Genomic DNA, 20,948 nt, shown 5'->3' with positions numbered 1-20,948 from the left:
TAGGTACATATAGAGAACACATGGATAATTCACATTCCCAAGTGAACTGCATCTTCTTTTTTTGTTCACTTCTTATGCAACATGAAGAACCCCTCAGACTAAAGATTTTCCATGGCCCACTAAAAAGAAAATGCATGATTCGTGCATTTTTGTGTATTTTTAATTTAATTCAGTTGGTTTGCTTAATTAACACACAGAAATGCATGCACATGCTAGATTCCCATTATTAAAAAAATATGCGTGAAGACAAGTGAAGTCAAAATGTGTGAACTAACCACAGTAATTGTGAAAGAAATTTTTAATTCTGTATAAAACTGTACCCCATTTTGTATGCTTTGCAAATTGCACTCATATTCTGCACACAGCACTAATAGCATTTTGTACACAATCACCCTATTCTATTACCTATTCACATTCTTTAGACCAGGGGTCTTGAATTCAAATTTATGGAGGTCCAGTCAGCAAAATTTCCTTCCAACAGAGGTCCGAATCTCGTCTTCAGCGAACCTTTCACATCGTAGTCCCCTTTACATCACAGTCCCCTCTTTAAAGCAGTACCACAGTGTCCTTAGTTCCCCCTCACATCACTGTCCCCCTTTACTTTAGCGTGCCCTTTACATCACAGTGCTCCTTTACACAACACAGCTTCCCTTAACGTAACACAGCACCCCTTAACATAACACAGTGCCCCTAACACAACTCAGAGCCCCCTTTAATTCAAGCCTATCCCACACAGCCCTATGATACCTTTGGCAGGGAAGAGGCACTAATCATCCTCCAGCCCGGCCACCAATGTCATCCTTAGAGCGGACAGGGATGGGAGGAGCTGTAGATCGGGACTGAGGATGGAGAGCTGCAAAAGTTATTATGTTAACAAGCAGGTGATTACCCGGTTTGTTAATATGAAAAGACTCCCGCTTTCTGTGCCCATATGTAGCACCAAGGACAGAGAGTGGGAGACTTTTCATATTAACAAGCTGGGTAATCACCTGCTTGTTAACATAATCACTTGGGCAGCTCTAGCCAATCAGTCCTGATCTTCAGCTCCTTCCACACCCCTGCCGCTGTAAGGATGGCATTGGTGGCTGGGCGGGAGGCCCATGAGAGGACCCCCTCCCATGGCAGTGGCACAGCCGCGGTCCAGATAGGACTGTCACTTGGTCCATTTCTGGACCGCGGTCCACCATTTAGTGACCGCTGCTTACTTTGAGTGGCAGCACCCTCATTGATTGGTAGTTAGTATTCAATACATTGCATATCACACAGCAGGGAGATGGGACACAGTAGGTGATTCCTGAGTGCAAATACAAAGAGATGCAGCGCTAAAAATAAACTGTGGTGAAAAGAAAGTGACTAAAAAAGACTAAGGCATAGTCTCATGAATGTCAATATGTGATAATTGAACAAACAAATAATAAATTCACGTGTATGAATCAAGAATAAATATATAATAGTGACTGCATAAGGAAACGGAATAAAGATAAATAAAACAAGATCTAATCGAATAAACAATATGTGATAATTGCTATGTACATAGACCTTGAATCATATAAAGCATATAACAAATGGGTGGTGAATTTGTGAATATAGTATAGTGTTGATAAGATAACCAGAGGATAGGATAATCCCACACAGAGTAACAGTCCAGAAAAAGTGACCAAAAGAAAGCAATCATCAAGGAAAGTGCCAGGAAAAAACAAAAGGTATCTTCTGTGTCTCTTCACACTCAAGATGAGAAATCAAATGCACTTACCAGACGGCGATGACTGCTATTACGGCAGTCTCACCCAGCACAGGGAAATCGGTCTCCCAACAACCATACACGCACAGCAGCAGATTTGGAAGAGTAGAAAAAAGCATGTATATAACAAAGAGCGATGCAAACAGGAGGTCCACCCGACACGTTTCGACTCCACGGTTATCAGATGATGATAGTCACAGTTTATTTTTAGCGCTGCATCTCTTTGTATTTGTATATTGTTGTGAGGTTTGATACTAGACCTTTAGGTGCTGGCAGCTTTTATTTTTTTCTATTTATTTTATTAATCTTTTAATTTGTCTTTATTTCTTTAGTTATTTATTTATGTTGTCCTTTGAGCGCAGCTTTTTTCTTTATTTTCCCGAGTGCAGTATGTGTCCCCTGTAGTGTATTTGTTTAAAACATGTTTTCACATGGACAATATTACTGACTCATATTTTGCTTCTCTTGTATGTGTTTTGTAATGCTGGGTTAAGTGATAATGCTGGGTTAAATTAATGTACTTTGGCTTGGGTTCTATACATTTTAGTCAAGATTTTGTAGCCCATTTCTTGATTGCAGTTACTGTTTGATGCTGAGCAAAGTAAAAGGTTTTCTTTACTTGTTATTTAGTAAATGGCAAACCCAGATAACGCTCCCTTCTCGCCAAGCAGTCTGGCACACCATCCCCTTTTGTATCATAGGAAAGCATACATTGTGAATATTTAGGTCTAGAGGTAGTTTGGGTGTAAAATGTTTAAGCGTCTCAATATTCTCTAAAACCCTAAATTTACTAGCTTAGAATCTGCAGCCATTTTTTTCATGGACATGGCCAACCCAAGGTGCCTGCAGCGTTCCCAGACATCTTGCAATTATAAGGAGCTATGTACATATAGATATGAGCTATGTGTGTATAAATATAAAAGACACGTTCAGTGAGAGAAATATGAAGACTGCCATTGCTGGTGTTTTTCTGAAAAATATAGTTGTCTGGCTAACTTAGAGATTATTGAAGTCATTGAATAAGCAAGCCAGGCCATAGGCTTCATCAGTAGGAGAAGTTAATGGCAGCAGCATATATTGGCTCTGCTTTTTGCCACGTCCCTCTCCATAGTTGTGTCTCCTCTTTTGTTTGCCTGTGACAATATTGAAGCTGAGATATCATCTGAAAGGGAGGCCTGGAGCAGGTGGAATAGAATGAAACTAGCAGAGGGCCGGCATGACAGGGAGATAAGGGTACAGCAGGGGTTAAAATAAAGGTTGTTTTAGATTTGTTAGCAGGGGATTGGGTAAAAGTTAATGTTTTAATGGGAGGGGTTTAGGTTATTTAAGGGTCAGGAGGGGTCTCCCGGGCATCATTGTGGGGAGAATTACAGTGAGGAGGAAGTTTATATCCCTGAGCAATAGGGCAATGGCGGATGTGGACAGTTTATTAGCCCAGCTGCGGGCGGCGGCGACCACACACGGCCCTGGATGGCTGCACAGCCAAGTGGCTAGGCTCCTCGGACCTCAAGCTGGAGAGGAGGTGAGGGGGCAGGATCTTCCACGCGCCCGGAGGTCTCGGCCTCTGGAGCGTTTTTCACCAGAAGCCTCCCCCAGAGCTGCACGCCACGTTAGGAGCCCCCCAGAGCGGGACCCGTTGGGACCACCGGCGAAACGACACCCTGTTTCGGCCGGTGTGGTTCCCGGGCGGAATCCTCGGCAGCGGCGGAGCTCAGTGGGCGGGGTGTCGGCAGGACCCAGCGTTTCCCCCCGCCCACTCGACGTGGGCAACGTGAACGGACGGACGCTCCCTGTGTTGTGGACGCAGCCAGGGGGAGGTCTCAGCGCGGGAGGATGACGTCAACGGCCGCCGGGCTTTCCCCATCCCCGGCTGGCGGCTCGGAAGTCCGGAGCGTTACCCCTTCCAGGAGCAGTGGGCGGCCCAGCAGTCAGGTCTCCAGGACGCCTGTGAGGAAGATAGTGTCAGCGGTGGGAGGAGCCAGCGTCGGGAGGCGTGGTCGCCGAGGTCAGGAGACGGCAGCATTCAGGCCCTCTTCCCCGGGGCTGGATGACTCGGAGCCCCTGCAGGAGCCGGTGACCGGTCCGAGGGAGAACTGAGCAGGTCCGAGGAGGATGAAGTGCAGGTGCGTCCGGCGCCATCGGATTCGGGAGCAGCGGCGGCGGGGACAACCCCTGGTCAGCCCGATAAGTCACGTTCTGTTGCTTCTTACACACTTACAAATGCCTTACAGGGGTTATTGGGGGCGGTTGATGTGGGGGGGACTGGTACCATATCGGGTGGGCCGCAATCTGGGGCGGTTTTGGCAGCCAGTACAATGCCAGTGGGCCCGGGACCTTCTGCTGGGGGCACGGACGGGCAGTTGCAGGCTTTATTAGGGGGTTTGCGGGATTTAATCCAGAAGTTTGGGTCGGGTAGGGAGGGACAGGCGCCGCAGACCGCGGTGTGGGTCCCTCCAAGTGCAGCATTGCAGGTGGTGGGGGAGGTGCCCCCTACGGCTGATGCGGGTGTGACAGCCCCCTCGGGGTCGGTGCCCACGGTGGGGTCCGCGCCGGCCACGACTGTGGTGGCTGCAAGTGAAGGGGAGAAAAGGACGGACGTGGTTCGCATTGCGGATGCCGCAAAATGCGAGGTTTACGTATGCTTCGAAGGGCCGCTTGGGGCACATTTGAAGTCGGAAGTGCGGGAAAAAATTGTGAAAGGGGAGTATGTGGAAATTTTTTCCCTTCTCCCTTTGGAAAAGTTTAACCTGGACAGGGTTAAGCCGGATGACAGTAAGAAGGAGGATGAAGAAAAACGGCGGTATCGGTTAATTCCGCGCACGTTTTCTAATTGGCTGCAAGCATTCGCGATTCTGGCGAGTGTAATCGGTGAAAAGAACCCCGAACATTGTTCGGCGCTCTTTTGCTACTTGGACGCCATTGGGGAGGCATACAGAGTTTATGGGGGTACAGCGTGGCTCAGGTATGACGAGCAGTTCCGGCAACGGAGGGCGGTGCGCCCCTCCCTTCGCTGGGACCACAAGGACATTAGCCTCTGGATGAAGCTTATGTCCTCAGCTCGGGCCCCGAATCAGTTTTTTCCAGGGGGGGCCGGCGGTTCTTCTTCACCCGGACAGCCGGCCGCAAAAAAGTGGGGCGTCTGTTGGCAATTCAATGACGGGACGTGTAAATTTGGGGGTGCCTGTCGTTTTAAGCACGAATGCTCCAGCTGCGGAGGATCTCACCCAGGATCCCGCTGTTTTAAAAAAGGGAAAAGTCGCCCAGGAGAAGTGGGTAACAAAAGGGAAGACACCAGTGAGGGTGGAAAGGATGGAGCCTTTCCTAAGTAGATACCCAGACCAGGTGGCCGCTCGGCTTTTGAGGGAAGGGTTCCTGGAGGGTTTTAGAATCCCTAGTTCATTGACGGTTATCCCGCCGGTGGCGAAGAATTTACGCTCAGCACTGATTCACCCTAGTGTGGTTGAAGAAAAATTGGGGAAAGAAGTGGCATTGGGCCGCATGGCCGGGCCATTTCAGGTGCGGCCGATGCCGAATTTGGTGGTATCTCCGCTCGGGGTGGTCCCCAAGAAAGAACCGAATAAGTTTAGACTTATACATCATCTACCATTCCCCAAGGGCGGATCGGTCAATGATGCGATCGACCCTGATGCATGCACGGTTTCTTACACATCCTTCGATGCAGCGGTGGGTTGGGTGCGCCGTTGTGGGAAGGGAGCGCTTATGGCAAAAGCGGATATCGAATCGGCCTTTCGCCTCCTCCCGGTACATCCAGACAGCTGTTGGTTGTTGGGGTGTTGCTGGCAGGGTAGGTTTTATGTCGATCGCTGCTTGCCTATGGGTTGTTCGATTTCGTGCGCATTGTTTGAAACTTTTAGCTCATTTGTTGAGTGGGCGGTTCGGGATGTTTCAGGTTTGAATTCGGTAATTCATTACCTGGATGATTTCCTATGCGTTGGCCCCCCAGCATCCAAGACGTGTGCTGTGCTGTTAGCCACATTGCAACACATGGCTGGTATTTTTGGTATCCCGTTGGCACAGGATAAAACAGAGGGCCCGACCACAGTGCTTAGCTTCTTGGGTATAGTCATTGACTCCGAGGCAATGGAATGTCGATTGCCGGAGGACAAATTGGTGTCTTTGAGAAGGGAGATTCGGGCGACTGTGGCGTTGCGTAAGATTCAGCTTAGAGGCCTGCAGTCATTGCTGGGCAAGCTTAATTTTGCATGCCGCATAATTCCTATGGGCAGGGTTTTCTGCCGACGGCTGTCGGCAGCTACAGCAGGTATCAGGTCCCCTCATCATTTTATCCGGATGACCCGTGAACATCGGGCCGATCTGAGGGTGTGGGACACCTTTTTGTCCACATACAATGGTAAATCGCTGTGGTTGGCGGGGCCGCTGAGCAATTGCGATTTGCAACTGTTCACGGACGCAGCCGGGTCTTCGGGTTACGGGGCGTTTTACCAGGGGCATTGGAGTGCTGAACCCTGGCCGAAGGAATGGCGGGAAGCGGGATTCTGCAAAAACCTGGTGCTGCTGGAGCTGTTTCCGGTGGTGCTGGCAGTCGAAATTTGGGGTGAGTTGTTCAGGGATTTGAAGATCCGCTTGAACTGCGACAATTTGGGGGTGGTGCAGGTGATTAACCGCATTTCGGCTTCATCGCCACCGGTAGTTCGGCTGTTGCGGCACTTGGTGCTGCGCTGCTTACAGATGAATATCTTTTTGTATGCGGTACATCTTCCGGGGGTGGATAACACGTTGGCTGACGCCTTGTCTCGTTTCCAGTGGGACAAATTCCGGGACTTGGCTCCGTCGGCAGACCAACAAGGGGTTCGGTGTCCCCGAGGGCTGTGGTCGATCGTTTTGGAACCCTCACTCGGTGGATAAAGGGCTCGGTGAGTGTATCCACCTGGGGGGCTTATGAAAAAGTGTGGGCCGAATGGTTTGAGCTTGTCAAACAAGTGGGAGTGGACCCTGGATGTGAAGACGTGAGGTTGCTAGTGGTCTACTTTGTCTCCAGGAATCTGGAGCAAGGGGTGTCGGTTTCGATGATGGACCGCAAGCTCGCCGGTTTGGCATTCTTGTTCAAGTTGCAAGGGGGGACAGATTTCACAAAAGAATTTTGGGTGAGACAAGTGATGAAGGGCTATCGGCGGTCGCAAAAACGCAAGGATACTAGGAGGCCATTGACTTTTAGCAACCTGCGAGTTCTATCTGATCAGTTGGGCAAAGTATGCGCGTCGGCTTACGAGGCATTGCTATTCCGGACAGCTTTTTCGCTGGCCTTTTTTGGTGCCTTTCGGATAAGTGAACTGGTTAGCCCTTCTAGGAAGGTTTCGGGGGGCTTGGGGGTACAGGATGTGAAGGTCACGGGAGTTAGCTTGGAGGTATGGTTGAGACGGTCAAAAACGGATCAGATTGGAAAAGGGGTTAAAGTGCAACTATACCATATGCAGGATCCTTTGGTATGCCCGGTGAGCGTTATGAGGGAATTTTTGGGATGCCGCCCGGTGAGGGAAGGGACTTTGTTGATCCACAATGACGGGTCTCCTTTAACAAAATTTCAGTTTGTGGCTGTTTTCAGGAAATGCTTGAAAGCGGGGGGTTTGGATTCTACGCAGTATGCTTCGCACTCCTTCCGCATTGGAGCGGCCACAGAGGCGGCTCGATGTGGGTTGGACGAAGCGGCTGTTAAGCGCATTGGCCGTTGGGAGTCTAGGAGATTCAGTACATATGTGCGGCCACACTTGGTGGTGGAGTAGAAGGGCGGATCACCGATGTTTTTTGGGGAGGTCGAGAATTTGTTTTGTGGCAGGGGATTGATTATGGTGTGTGTTATTTGATTTTGGTTATCTGTGGTTTTTCTCTTTTCTTTTAGGTGGAATCAAGAGGGGTCTCGTATGGATATTGGGCCATTCCTATGTGTTTTGGGGGGCAAAACGGGCAGATATGAGACCTAAGGGGAGACAGTTGGGGATTCCCAGGGAGGATGCTTGTGTACGTTGGGTGGGCAGGCCAGGGATGCAATGGGCTAGGGTTTTGCCTGAAATACAGCATTTTGCACGCCTGGACAGACCACCCGACGTGTTGGTGCTTCATGTTGGAGGCAACGACCTGGGTGGGCGTCCCAGCCGGGAGCTCATAAAGGACGTTAAGATCGATTTCTTACGTCTGAGAACTTCCTTCCCTGAGATGGTGATTGTTTGGTCCGATATTGTGGCCAGGACAAATTGGAGATTGGCCAGGTCGGTGGACCGGCTAAACAAAACCAGGATTAAAGTGAACAAAAGGGTGGGCCAGTTTGTCATACGAAATGGAGGTTTGGTAGTTCGCCACAGGGAGTTGGAGAAGGATGTGGGGCTATATTTGAGAAGGGACGGAGTGCACCTGTCGGAAGTGGGTATTGACCTTTGGTCCATGGGTGTGGAGGAAGGGATTCGGAGGGCACTGCGTGTGTGGAGGAGCTCCCAAGGGTAAGGGGGGTCACCCTTGTTAGCGTTGGCGGTGGTGGTGGTCTTTGATGGTGGTAACTAACCCAGGAGATGGAAGTGTGGGGGGACTCAACGGTTATGGGCCCCTATTGGTGTGTACAGTTAACACTGATTAGCTGAAGATGGTAATGGTGACACTGCGGGTAACGAGTTGTCTTTGGGCTGATGTTATCACGGCCATAGGCCTTTTATGATAGAAGGCCCGCAGTGTAGATGTGGAACAGAATTTACGTTGGGAAGTGCCGTCATTGACCACCAGGAGGAGAAACTGACAGTTGATATTGTTACGTTTAAAAGGTTACAGATTTATATATATATTTATATATATTTTATATAGTTTTATATTGGTTAATAAAAGGCTGCTATGGCCAGTTTTACTCCAACAAGGTGTTGTGTCATCAATGTAGTTAAGGATAATGGGGACTTAAAGTTGGGGTATGATAGATGGCGGCAGCCATATAAGAGAAAAGGTGTGCATCTTATTTGCACTGGTCAAGGGAGGCCTGGAGCAGGTGGAATAGAATGAAACTAGCAGAGGGCCGGCATGACAGGGAGATAAGGGTACAGCAGGGGTTAAAATAAAGGTTGTTTTAGATTTGTTAGCAGGGGATTGGGTAAAAGTTAATGTTTTAATGGGAGGGGTTTAGGTTATTTAAGGGTCAGGAGGGGTCTCCCGGGCATCATTGTGGGGAGAATTACAGTGAGGAGGAAGTTTCCCACCCACCCTCCCTGAATATGTGTTTTGTGTATATTGGTTAATGTTTATTTACAGGTGGTATGAAGGATTACGTCGTGGCAGGAGATGGATGGCGGTGGTGGTGGTCTTTGATGGTGGTAACTAACCCAGGAGATGGAAGTGTGGGGGGACTCAACGGTTATGGGCCCCTATTGGTGTGTACAGTTAACACTGATTAGCTGAAGATGGTAATGGTGACACTGCGGGTAACGAGTTGTCTTTGGGCTGATGTTATCACGGCCATAGGCCTTTTATGATAGAAGGCCCGCAGTGTAGATGTGGAACAGAATTTACGTTGGGAAGTGCCGTCATTGACCACCAGGAGGAGAAACTGACAGTTGATATTGTTACGTTTAAAAGGTTACAGATTTATATATATATTTATATATATTTTATATAGTTTTATATTGGTTAATAAAAGGCTGCTATGGCCAGTTTTACTCCAACAAGGTGTTGTGTCATCAATGTAGTTAAGGATAATGGGGACTTAAAGTTGGGGTATGATAGATGGCGGCAGCCATATAAGAGAAAAGGTGTGCATCTTATTTGCACTGGTCATGTTCTATGCTTGTTTTCAGTCTGCCCTGATCTTTGTTTTAAACTATGATTTTGCTTTAAGACTGATACTCCATCTTATCCTATCTGCACTGTCAACTGTTCCCAGCGCAGTGATCTTGGGGGCCATGTTATAAGAGTTGTCCTACAGTAAATTCCATCTCCGCCATCAAGAGATCTTTGTGATGACCAGGTACACCTGTGCCTTGTTTCCTGTTGACAGTCTCTCCTTGTCCGCACTGACTCTGAGCCTACACTCTGATCCTCGCTTTGCCTGTGTTTCGTCAGATTCGGCGACCTGTCAGAATTTGTAACGGAAGGGCCGTTCCGTAGCCACCATCTTACTACACCCCGCACTCATCCACAGTAAGGATACAATGAGAGGATGGCAAGCGGACATCTTGTTACACCCACCAGAGTCTGGCATTTCACACCTATTTTAACTATTACACGGAGCTTATATAGTGACATTCAGTGTTTTAAAATGACATCTGACTGTTTTGATGTTGAATTGTAAAAGCAGCGGCAAGCCTGCTGATCTCACAAGTTTGCTGATCTGACAGAACAACGCTGATTTTACAATTTAACATCAAAACAGTCATATGGGTTTCCAAATATTCTATTTCACTATATAAGCTCCGTTTAGTGGTAAAAATAAGTGTGAAATGCCAGACCCCAGTGGGTGTAAAAAGATGTCCGCTTGCCACCTTTTCACTTATCCCTACTGTTGATGAGTGCGGGGTGTAACAAGATGGCGGCGACAGAACGTCACTTCCATTTCAAAGTCTGATGGGTCGCCTAATCTGATGAAACACCTGCAATTGACTCTAGTCTTGTCTTGTTTTATCAGGTAAGAATGTCACATGCAAACAGATGAGCCAAGCATATTTTTGCAGAAGAAAGAACTTTAATTTTCACATTTTAGCCACAGTTTTATTCCCATTAAACAATTGGATAAGTAGATCCCACATATCTCTTGCCATTTCCATAAGTCGTGTTGGCCCAGGTATAGGTTTGAATCTTAAGGGTCTGGCCTCCCATTGTGACAGTGCATCTAAAAAAAATAACAAATGATAATTTAAGAGTATATAAACCCCAAAATAAAAACATAATATATATTGCAGCTTACTAGTCCCTTTTGAGGTGGCTGCATTCGATTTCTTTCTCCAAAGCTTCTTTAGCTATTTTTTATAGATAATTCAGTAAATAACACACTTCCGGTACGTGAGTGGCTTTTTCACTCTTCCACTTTATCTATAGAGGGAGCCATAATTGTCAACCTAGTCTGCTCTCCTGACATGGACTACAAACATGTTCTTACCTCTTCATCTCCATTATATGGGGCAGAGCAATTGGTAATTTACATAAGATAGTTAAGAAAGAAGATAGTCTTCTGGGCAGCACACAGCGCATGTGATTGTGGCAAGAGCAATGGGTTTTTTCTGGATTTGCTAAAATGATTTTAGCTTAAAGCGATTGTAAGGGTTTGTTTTTTTTTTTTTTTTAAATAACAAACATATCATACTTACCTCCACTGTGCAGCACAGAGTGGCCCGAACCTGTTCTTTTGGGGTCCCCCAGCGGCTCTCGCGGCTCCTCCCCACATAAGATAACAACCTGGGAGAAGCGCTCTCCCGGGGCGTTACCTTGCGGGCACGCTCTCGAGTCCAGCATTCGGCATCCATAGACGCCGAATGTATGACTCGGCCCACCCCCAGTGCCCGCGTCATTGGATTTAATTGACAGCAGCGGGAGCCAATGGTTGCGCTGCTATCAATCTATCCAATCAAGAGCCGAGAACCCCGGGCAGAGAGACAGCCATCCCTGTCGGGTCAAGTTTCAGGGCTCAGGTAAGTAAAACGGGGGGGCTGGGGGGCCGGTCACAGCCAGGTGTTTTTTCACCTCAATGCATAGGATGCATTGAGGTGAAAAAACACGAAGGTTTACAACCCCTTTAAAAAAAAAGAATACTAAGGCAGCCACCACATCTAAGGGCTGTATGTGCAATACGTTGCATTTTTCTTGTGTTTACTTATCCTTTAAGTACAGTAAAACTTTGGTTTGAGAGTAACTTGGTTTGAGAACGTTTTGCAAGACAAGCAACATTTTTTTAATAAATTTGGACTTGATATACAAGCGATGTCTTGATATACAAGTAGCGTCATGTCACAACTGGGTATAAAAGAGAGGCGCCTCTAAGTGTAGCAATATGGTTACATTTAATGAAGATACAACATTTAGCAACTCACATCCTCCCAACTTATCATCCTCCGCACCGCCATCAACATCATCCCTTCCACGCTGAGCTCCACGAGCTCTTCAAGCCTCTACTTCAGATCGCTCTACTGCAGGGTAGTCTTCCCGGTCACGATTGCAGACTGACAGCGGTGAGAGCCGGCGGTGTGGAGGACGGTCTATGTGGACAGCTTTACCCCGGATGCCTTCATACTTAGATGTGCCTCTTTTAATCATCAACCGTGTGTGTTGCTAAATGTTGTACCTTCATTAAATGTAACCATATTGCTACACTTGGAGGCGCCTCTCTTCTCTTTTATACTCTGCAACTCCTGCTGGATTTTGCTTCTAATCCCCTTGTGGAGGCTTCCATTTCTGGCTGGACATTTTATGGTTACACAACCTATCACATTGCTATAATTTTTTTATATGGACTATAAACTGAAACACCTATGAATAAATAGTTGTGAAACGAATTATCTGAGTTTCTATTTCTTATGGGGAAATTCGCATTGATATACAAGTGCTTTGGATTACAAGCATGTTTCCGGAACAAATTATGCTCGCAATCCAAGGTTTTACTGTATACCCAGTGTTGTGTATTGTAATTACATGCATTCAAAATTGCAATCAGAAAATAATACACTTTGTTAATGAGGCATCTCTAAAGAAGGCTGGACCATGATTTATTCTACACCATTGTGTATAGCCAAACAAAACATACTTTGTTTTCTTGCAATATTGCAATTAATGATAACATAATACTGATGTTTGCATAACCACTACTAGGTATGATAAATTAACTAAGTAATCAATATAGATCATGAGTAGATCTAGACCATGAATTTTTCCAGCAGTGGTAACCATGACATGACATGACATGAGTGTTTAAAAAAAGAAACTATACAATTCTTCCACTTAAAAGTTAACTTTAGTCTCAACTTTGGAAGTGGTTTGGAAGGATTAAATGCTATGTCAACTTTTTACTGCTGTCTGTCACTAATTGGGAAACTTTTCCTTACTGTCTGTCTACTTCTTTTCTGTCATACAGAACATGAAATTAGGGGAAATCCCTAAATAATGAAATAAATAAATAAGGTTAAGAATTTTGTGTCAGAATTATATCACTGTCTGCTTCCCTATTAGCGAGATTCAGCCTCACTTACTGCCCAGATGTCTAGTATCAGACAGTACAGTAATAGAAAAATCAATTCTAAGAAAACATTTCAAATCTGATGCAAAATGGCCCAAAAGGGGACACCGATAGAGTTTTAAACCCAAAATAATTTGAAAGCCTACTATTCTTTAAAAAAAAAAAAAAAAAAAAGTTTTGGCCAAAATTGGAATTTAGAGGATAAAATCATTAAAAAAAAAAAATGTCTGCAAAACATGCACATTTCCGCATGTTTTATCACTTTAAAAACACCATAAGTACAGAAATTCAGTAAATTCCCAATTTTCTGTAGTAATATGACAGCACAGTGCTCTGAATACCCAAAACAGTGATAAAAGTGCTGCCCAGTTCTTCCATAGAATTACATAAAAGGATGCTGTTTTGTAGTCCAGTAGAGATAGATACTTTAAAGTGTTACTAAACCCAGGACCCTGTATTTACTATATCTGGTCTCCTATAGTACACAGAACATGGAAATGCAATTATTTTAGTAAATAAAAACTGCTAAATACCTTTTCTCATCAGCAGTATATAGAAGTCTTGTGACTTCTATCAGTGTCCAGCCAAGCACTGATTAAAGCTTGTAGGATGAGTTTTCTGACTGTGCTATGGGACTGCAAGACCTCTGAGCCTCTGTCTGGACAGTGCTGATTGGCCCTGTGCTGAACACATGCACCCTCCCCCCCTTCAAAAAAACCCTCTCTAGCAATATACACCAAACTGTGCATGTGCAGCCTGACTTGATAGGCTCTGTGTTATCAGGAAATTATCAGGGGCCAATGGAAGGAAGGGAGGATCTGTGCATACAGGATCAAACAGCCTTTTTAAACTTAGGTTCCACCATGAGTATAACAAGCATGCTTTACTGCAAATACAGACTGATTTTACTATTGTGGATTAAGTAACACATTAAGAGCTCTCAATTTTTATTGTATGGCCTTTAGCTAGTATAAACGGTTAAGCTGGGTACACATATATATCAAAATTTGCTCGGTTCAGCAGGAACCAGATCCATGTGTAGCCCTGTCTGTTCAACAGAAGCCGATCATTGGATTGGCTTCTGTCAATCAGTCCTGATGGAAAATCAGCATTCAATCAGCTGTTGCCACCAATGGCTGCAGCACTGATCAGTTTAGTCTGATGGGGAGTTAGTCCAAGCTGTTAGAATACAATAGTGAAGCGGGGAAGATCCCTGCATCCACATTGCGTGGTGGATGCAGGAATCTGTGCATTTTTTTTTTCATTCAACCTGCTGGTTGAACGAAAAAAAAAACTCAGTGTGTGTACCCAGCTTTACATTATATCTTGACATCATAAACATTTTCATCTTGTTTGATTATGTCCTTGCATTTGCAATTGGCCAACACAGAAAAATACCCACTAGTCAGTTTGCTAAACTACAAAGTTGTATGTTTTTGTATTTCAGCATGCTCTGTAACCAAATTGGCTTCTCACTGTAACTGCCCAATTTTAGTACGTACAATATATAATGTATATGGTATGTTTTAATACAAAGTAATGTATATTCTTTTGGTTAGTAGTTCAGAAGAATGAGACCTATCACGTAGATCTAAGGTCCATCTTCCTCCACTTTATTTGGACTTGACAGAGGGCAAGAACTAAACACTCCCTACTTGAACTCTCTAAGACCAAAGGGGGCATAGGTTTCCCAGACCCCATACAATCCTATGAGGCCACCCATGTGGCCCAGATTCTTGAATGGTGCTCAGTGTTCAGGCAGAAGCAATCAATCAACACTACAATTAGAACAAGACTTTAACCCCTCCATCTCATAAGTTTGCATTGGGTCAATGCCCCCCTTCCCTAAGAGCTCAAGACCCATTCACTTGTGCCATAGTTCATTAACTATTTCACTCTACCAAAATCTCAATTATACCTTTGCCACTATCGCTCATTCTGTATCGAACTTCCTGTCAGGGTACTCTGGAGCCCACCTCCTGTATCTCTTGAACCTTGGTATACTTACAACCCTTCATTTTTGTAGGGGTAATGGCTTTAAGAACCCGGATGTATTAAATTCCTCCTTGGTAGCTGACCTTAACCATCAGAGCCTTGTTTAACTAACACACTATCTTCGGTCTATTCCTAATCTCTCATGCCATTTAAAAAATATATGTCTTGCAGACTTGCCAGAATGATACATCCCTATCAACAGCCTATTACATTAGTGCCAGGGACATCCCCCCCTTCATATATTTAAAATTGGGAGGGGGAGAGACTCTCACTCGCCTCAAAACAGACTGATCATATGCTATTGTTTCCCTTTTAATCCTCCATTTCCAATAAAACACAGGAAGCGAGCTACAAGTTAGTCTCCAGGTGGTACAAAACCAAAGTTCTGCTATACTACATCTACCCCAACAGCTCCACCACCCCCCACCCCTCTGCTGGAGGTGTAAATTGCACACTGGAACCCTCCTCCACATCTTTTAGACTTGAATTTCTTTTTAATTCATGAGGAGCATTTATCACAGACTAACAGCCATTGTCTTATGGGATGATCTGATTGCCTAACTATTTTGCATTACTCTTGTCCCCATCTAGAAATCTCCACTTATCCTCCTTCTCAATGCGGCAAAAGCCTGCATTCCTGCCACATGGGAACAATACTACTCCTCCCCCTCCCTTGATGGACTAGTGGTTCTTCATAATTAACAATGCTATGCTCATGGACGATCACCTGCACCCTTTATGATCATGAGGAGAAATTCCAACACACTTGAAATTATTGGATATACTTTCAATACTCTTCTGACTATCCTGACTAGAAATTCTGTGAGTAGTAGCCTCATCATCTGTTGATTTTTATCCATCAGTCCTTCCTAATTTGACCACTCCAGCAGTACCAAAGGGTCTTCCACATTGGGTTCTCTCCTACCCCCTTGCTTCCTTTTGTACCCAAAGTCCTTTTACCTATACCCTCCCTTTTTTATCTCCCTTCTTCTTCTCGCTTTATTCTTAGATTACCTAACCATCCTCCCCCTCTCCTCAAAGGCCCCTCTGTGTGAAAAGGGTTGAAAAGGTCTACTCTATAGTGACTTGAAGAATGCAAAAAATTTCTCATCCACAACATATATTTGGATAAAGCCTGTGAGTCATTCATAGCAAAAAAAAAGGGCCCAAAGAACAGCTGGCATACTTACACACTGTCAGGGCGAGTCACATAACACAGGGTGAAAACTGCGAGATCAAACTCTGGACTGCTTCCAACAAACAGTGAACCAATGCTCTTCAGGTAGTTTGACCACTTAAACTGAAATCCATATACATCTGGATAACTTGTCCACTAGAAGAAGATAGATAGTAATACAATCAATGTTGTAAAATTCCAAACAATTCATATTATGATTCAAGATTTTAAGTGTTGAAAGAATTTAAAGCCAAGCTCAAGCAAAACCTTTTTTTTTTCATTTTGAATAAAGCAGGAAAGGGTAGGAAGGAAAGAGTTAGGAGTTAACTGTCATCTGTGTCCCTAATCTCCTTGGAGAAACATTTCCCAGTGGGGCACAAAAAATCCCCAAAACACAGTTTTAGCAGAGAAGGGTTAGAATTTCTGACAATGTTTTTATTATTGTCAGTGTCTCTCTGTCTGTGCTATTCCTTGCATAGGCTTCATGGGGGCAGGAAGTGCCGGAAAATCTCTCCAATAAGGTTACAGACAGAAATAAAAACCTGAGAGAAAATTCTCTGCATAAAAATTGTGAAAACTTGGTTGGAGTTAGGCTGGCCATAGATGATTCAGTTTTTTCAACTAGTGGGTTGAACGAAAAGAAAACTGACCCGATTACCCCATCCACACATTTGATGTGGATAAGGAAATCCTTTCTGATGTGTCTTTGTATTCTTTTTCTTTTCACAATAAAGTTTATTGTAAAAGTAAAGGAAAAAAATAAATACAAAGAATGATAAGGTATATAAATGTACCTGGTATGCAAATAGACAGCAAAAAGTAAAATGTTACATCAAATATACACAACTTGTGATGAACAAATGAGGTATGGCATAACAAATGATAGCTATTTGTTCTAATCAAATGAAATCCATATATTGTGAGTAAACAGAAGTTAAACAAGTATTCAAAGTTAGTCAACTGTTATCAGGAACAATCAAATGATAAGTGAAAATAGCTTTCAGAAGGTTTATAAAGACTTGTATTAATTTTTGAGGATAGGAATGGATGATGAATATCGAAGAGGAGTACTGTTTTATAAAGTAAAATGTGGGTAAGGGTGTAGCTCTTAAAAGTAAATCCACCGGGAAATTTAATTAGAAAGGATTATTTCTTTTTAAAGGTCTCAGATAGAGTGAAAATATACCAAGGTTTCCCTCTATTGTGGAATTGAGTTGTGGTTTCTCTTTTTATTGCTATGGTTTCCTCCATTTCATGTATTAGTTTGACCTTCAGTAACCAGTCTTTTATTGTTGGGGTATTTCTGGTTTTCCAATTCACCGGAATCAGTGTTTTGGCGGCATTAAGTATCGTGTTAGGGAGTTTTTGTATTTTTTGTAGGAAAGTTCATTAAAATGTAGTAGGCAACAGGCTGTGTTTAGTTCTAGTTGGGTGTCAGTGATATGAACTATCTACTTTTTAATTTATGTCCAATAAGTTTGAATTTGTGTGCAATTCCACCATAGGTGTAGGAAGAAGCCCCTTCCCTCATTGCATCTCCAGCAAACGTCCAACTCTGTAGGAGACCAATTGTTTATTTTTGCTGGTGTGATGTACCACTGAGTGCGAATTTTTAAAGAGATTTCTTGTAAATGTGTGCTTAGGGAGCATTTATGGGTAAACACACAAGCTTTTCCCCCATTTTGAATTCTAACAACAGGGAGACTACCCTGCCTTCAGAATACACAGAGCTGCAGTCAATAACGTGCAGCGTTGAACGAGCGGCTAAAATCCGACAGGGTGGTTGAACAGAAGTTGATTGGTAGATCGACTTCTGTTCAACCACAGTGGCTGTACATGGATCGAAATTTGGCCAGTCCTTGCTGAACTAGCAAAATTTCAATCCATGTATGACCAGCTTTAGACTTTAAATGAAAATAAAACAAAAAGATTTCCTAACGGGAAAACGACTCTTTACAGCTAAGTGGTCTCTGGGAAATGTTCGAGTCATAAGGAAACTGTTACAAATACAAAAGAAATGTCATGTGTGTATTTCAGAAGCATGACTTCCACTTTTTTTAACCAGTAGATGACGTACCTAAGAAAAGGATTTTCTGTAACTAAAGTCTATTTCCTTCTTTGAAACTTCTTTTCAAAAAAGGAAAAAAATTGGATTCATAAGCTAAATACTCTTAATGAATGGAATAAATGTTGAAATTGATTTAAACTTTTTTGGAAGATAGTTAATGGCTAATGCTAATGCCAGTAGCGCGATTCCATTATTTTCTTTTTATATACACTGTTTTTGTTGTGCAGTGGAATCGCTGCTTGTACTATATAGATTGTTCAAAAATTTGCATTTATTGTGTTTTTTCACATAATACCTTAGCGCAGTTTTTCTTCTTTTTTCTTCTAAACATGATTGATAGAATGATTTTATCTGTGACTGTATGCATATATAAATATGATTGCTAGATAATTAGTGTATATTGCATCAATTTATTAGGGTGATGTCAATAAAAATATTAATACAATAGGTTGATTTCGTTCCCAAGAGAGGCAGAACAGTGGTCTGCCTATGTAAGCAAGGCAGATCACCGTTCTGTTAGTGGGGAAAATAGAGATCCTGTGTTTCTGCGCAGCAGGAACACGGATCACTGTCTTCCCACAGTTAAAGTGGAGTTCCACCCAAAAGTGGAAGCTTCGCTTATCTGCTCCCCCCCCCCTCAGGTGCCACATTTGGCACCTGAGGGGGGGGAAGATACCTGTCAAAAACAGGTGCCCGCTCCCACTTCCGTGTAAGGGCGCCATGGCGACCTACATCATTTGCGGCTCTTCCTCCACCCCCCTGCTGCTTCTGGGAAACACACACAGGTCCCAGAAGACAGTGGGACCATTCAGAACGTGCATCGCGATTCGCACATGCGCAGTAGGAAACAGGCTGTGTTGCCACAAGACTTCACTTCCTGTTTTGGACAGATAAGTGTCCTTATATTAAAAGTCAGCAGCTACAGTATTTGTAGCTGCTGACTTTTAATTTTTTTTTTAATACAGGCTGGAACTCCTCTTTAAAGCACATTGTCCACCATTAGCAAGCACTTTTGCTAACTGTACACATTTAATCCTTTGATCGCCCTTGATGTTAACCCCTTTCCTGCCAGTGTCATTAGTACAGTGACAGTGCATATTTTTTAGCACTGATCCCCAAAAAAGTGTCCGATTTGTCAACTGCAATGTCGCAGTCCCGCTATAAGTCACTGATCACCGCCATTACTAGTAAAAAAAAAAAAAGAAAAATCCATAAAAATATCCTATAGTTTGTAGATGCCATAACTGCGCAAACCAATCAATATATGGTTATTGGGATTTTTTTTACCAAAACATGTAGGAGATTACATATTTGCCTAGGTTAATAAAGAAATGTAGATTTTTTTATATTTTTTTATTAGATGCATTATATAGCAGAAAGTAAAAAATATTGTTTTTTTTTCAAAATTGTTGCCTTTTTTTTTGTCTATAGCGCTAAAAATTAAAACCGCAGAGGTGATGAAATACCACCAAAGGAAAGCTCTATTTGTGAGTAAAAGGACGTCAATTGTATTTGGGTACAGCGTCGCACTACCGTGCAATTGTCAGTAAAAGTAACGCAGTGTATACTGGTGACCCCGCAATAGGGATAAAAACTTTTTCGCAGAAGGGAGTTTAACAAGACTCGTGGCCACTCATTAACCTGTTGCCGCCCGCCCACCGTCATATGACGGTAAAGCGGTGCGGCTCTTGTTCTGGGCCGCCATCATATGACGGCGGCTGATTTACACAGGGCATGCGCGTTCTCGGGCGCACAGCCCTGCTCTGTCGGTGTTGACATGTCCCCGGTACACAGGGCGTCACCGACAGAGGTGAACAGCCATTGGGCATGGCTGTTCACCATGTGATCAGCCGCGATTACGTCACGGCCGATCACAAAGGGGCATTCCCCACTTTAGACCGCGCATGAGCACGATCGGGAGCGAGCAGCGTGGTCATGTCGGTGGCGGCATGTTCCCAGGAACACTGCTCGTCACCGACAAGGGTAAACAGCCAATGGCTGGCGGCTGTTTACCATGTGATCGGCTGTGATCCATTCACAGCCAATCACTAAATGTAAACAAAGACCGGTTACTAGCTGTGCTGTTACCGGCTCAGTGTGAGGAGAGAAGAGCCAGGAGCAGTGAGTGACCGATCTATGTGTGTACTGTACTACACCAACACAAAAAAAAAGAGAACCTGTCACATCGCCCCCCCCCCCCCCAATTACAGCTGTCACCCAACAGTCACCACATCAGTGCTTATAAAAGTGCACCTGTCACCCATCAGTGCCCACAAAGTGCATCTGTCACCCATCAGTGCCCACAAAGTGCACCTGTCACCTATCAGTGCCCACAAAGTGCACCTGTCACCCATCAGTGCCCATAAAGTGCACCTGTCACCTATCAGTGCCCACAAAGTGCACCTGTCACCCATCAGTGCCCACAAAGTGCACCTGTCACCTATCAGTGACCATCATCAGTGACCGTCATCAGTGACCGCCATCAGTGACCGTCATCAGTGACCCATCCGTGACCCTCATCTGTCACCTATCAGTCCCATAAAGTGCACCAGTCACCATGAGAGACTGCCATCAGTGACTGTCACCCGTTACCTGTCACCTGTCACCCACCAGTGACCATCGCACATCACCTGCTACCCATCAGTGACCATCACCTGTCACCGATCACCTGTCGTCCATCAGTAACCGCCACCTGTCACCCATCACCTGTCGCCCATCAGTAACCGTAATTTGTCACCTGTCGCACAGCCCATTAAAAAAAATGTCCAAAAGACTCTATACAAGTGAGGAGGTGTTT

At 44.5% G+C, this 20,948-nt stretch overlaps 2 protein-coding genes across 3 annotated transcripts in view; one reads left to right on the top strand and one right to left on the bottom strand.

Annotated features, from left to right (window-relative positions):
• Positions 1 to 20,948, top strand: part of TSPAN31 (tetraspanin 31) — a 182,136-nt gene that overhangs the window by 14,076 nt on the left and 147,112 nt on the right. The gene's annotated exons all lie outside the window — the stretch shown is intronic.
• The window catches only part of LOC141127380 (uridylate-specific endoribonuclease D-like), a 32,319-nt gene continuing 21,787 nt past the window's right edge, over positions 10,417 to 20,948 (bottom strand). Inside the window, exons 6-7 of the mRNA XM_073613737.1 lie at positions 16,097 to 16,239; positions 10,417 to 10,577 (exon numbers count right to left, since the gene is read on the bottom strand). Coding sequence (XP_073469838.1) covers positions 10,466 to 10,577; positions 16,097 to 16,239 — 255 coding nt within the window. The 3' untranslated portion in view covers positions 10,417 to 10,465. The remainder of the gene's footprint in view (positions 10,578 to 16,096; positions 16,240 to 20,948) is intronic.

This window comes from Aquarana catesbeiana, linkage group LG02, assembly GCF_042186555.1.
Source record: "Aquarana catesbeiana isolate 2022-GZ linkage group LG02, ASM4218655v1, whole genome shotgun sequence".
In the NCBI taxonomy this organism is placed as follows: Eukaryota; Metazoa; Chordata; class Amphibia; order Anura; family Ranidae; genus Aquarana; species Aquarana catesbeiana.
This window is presented reverse-complemented; position numbering and strand designations above follow the sequence as displayed.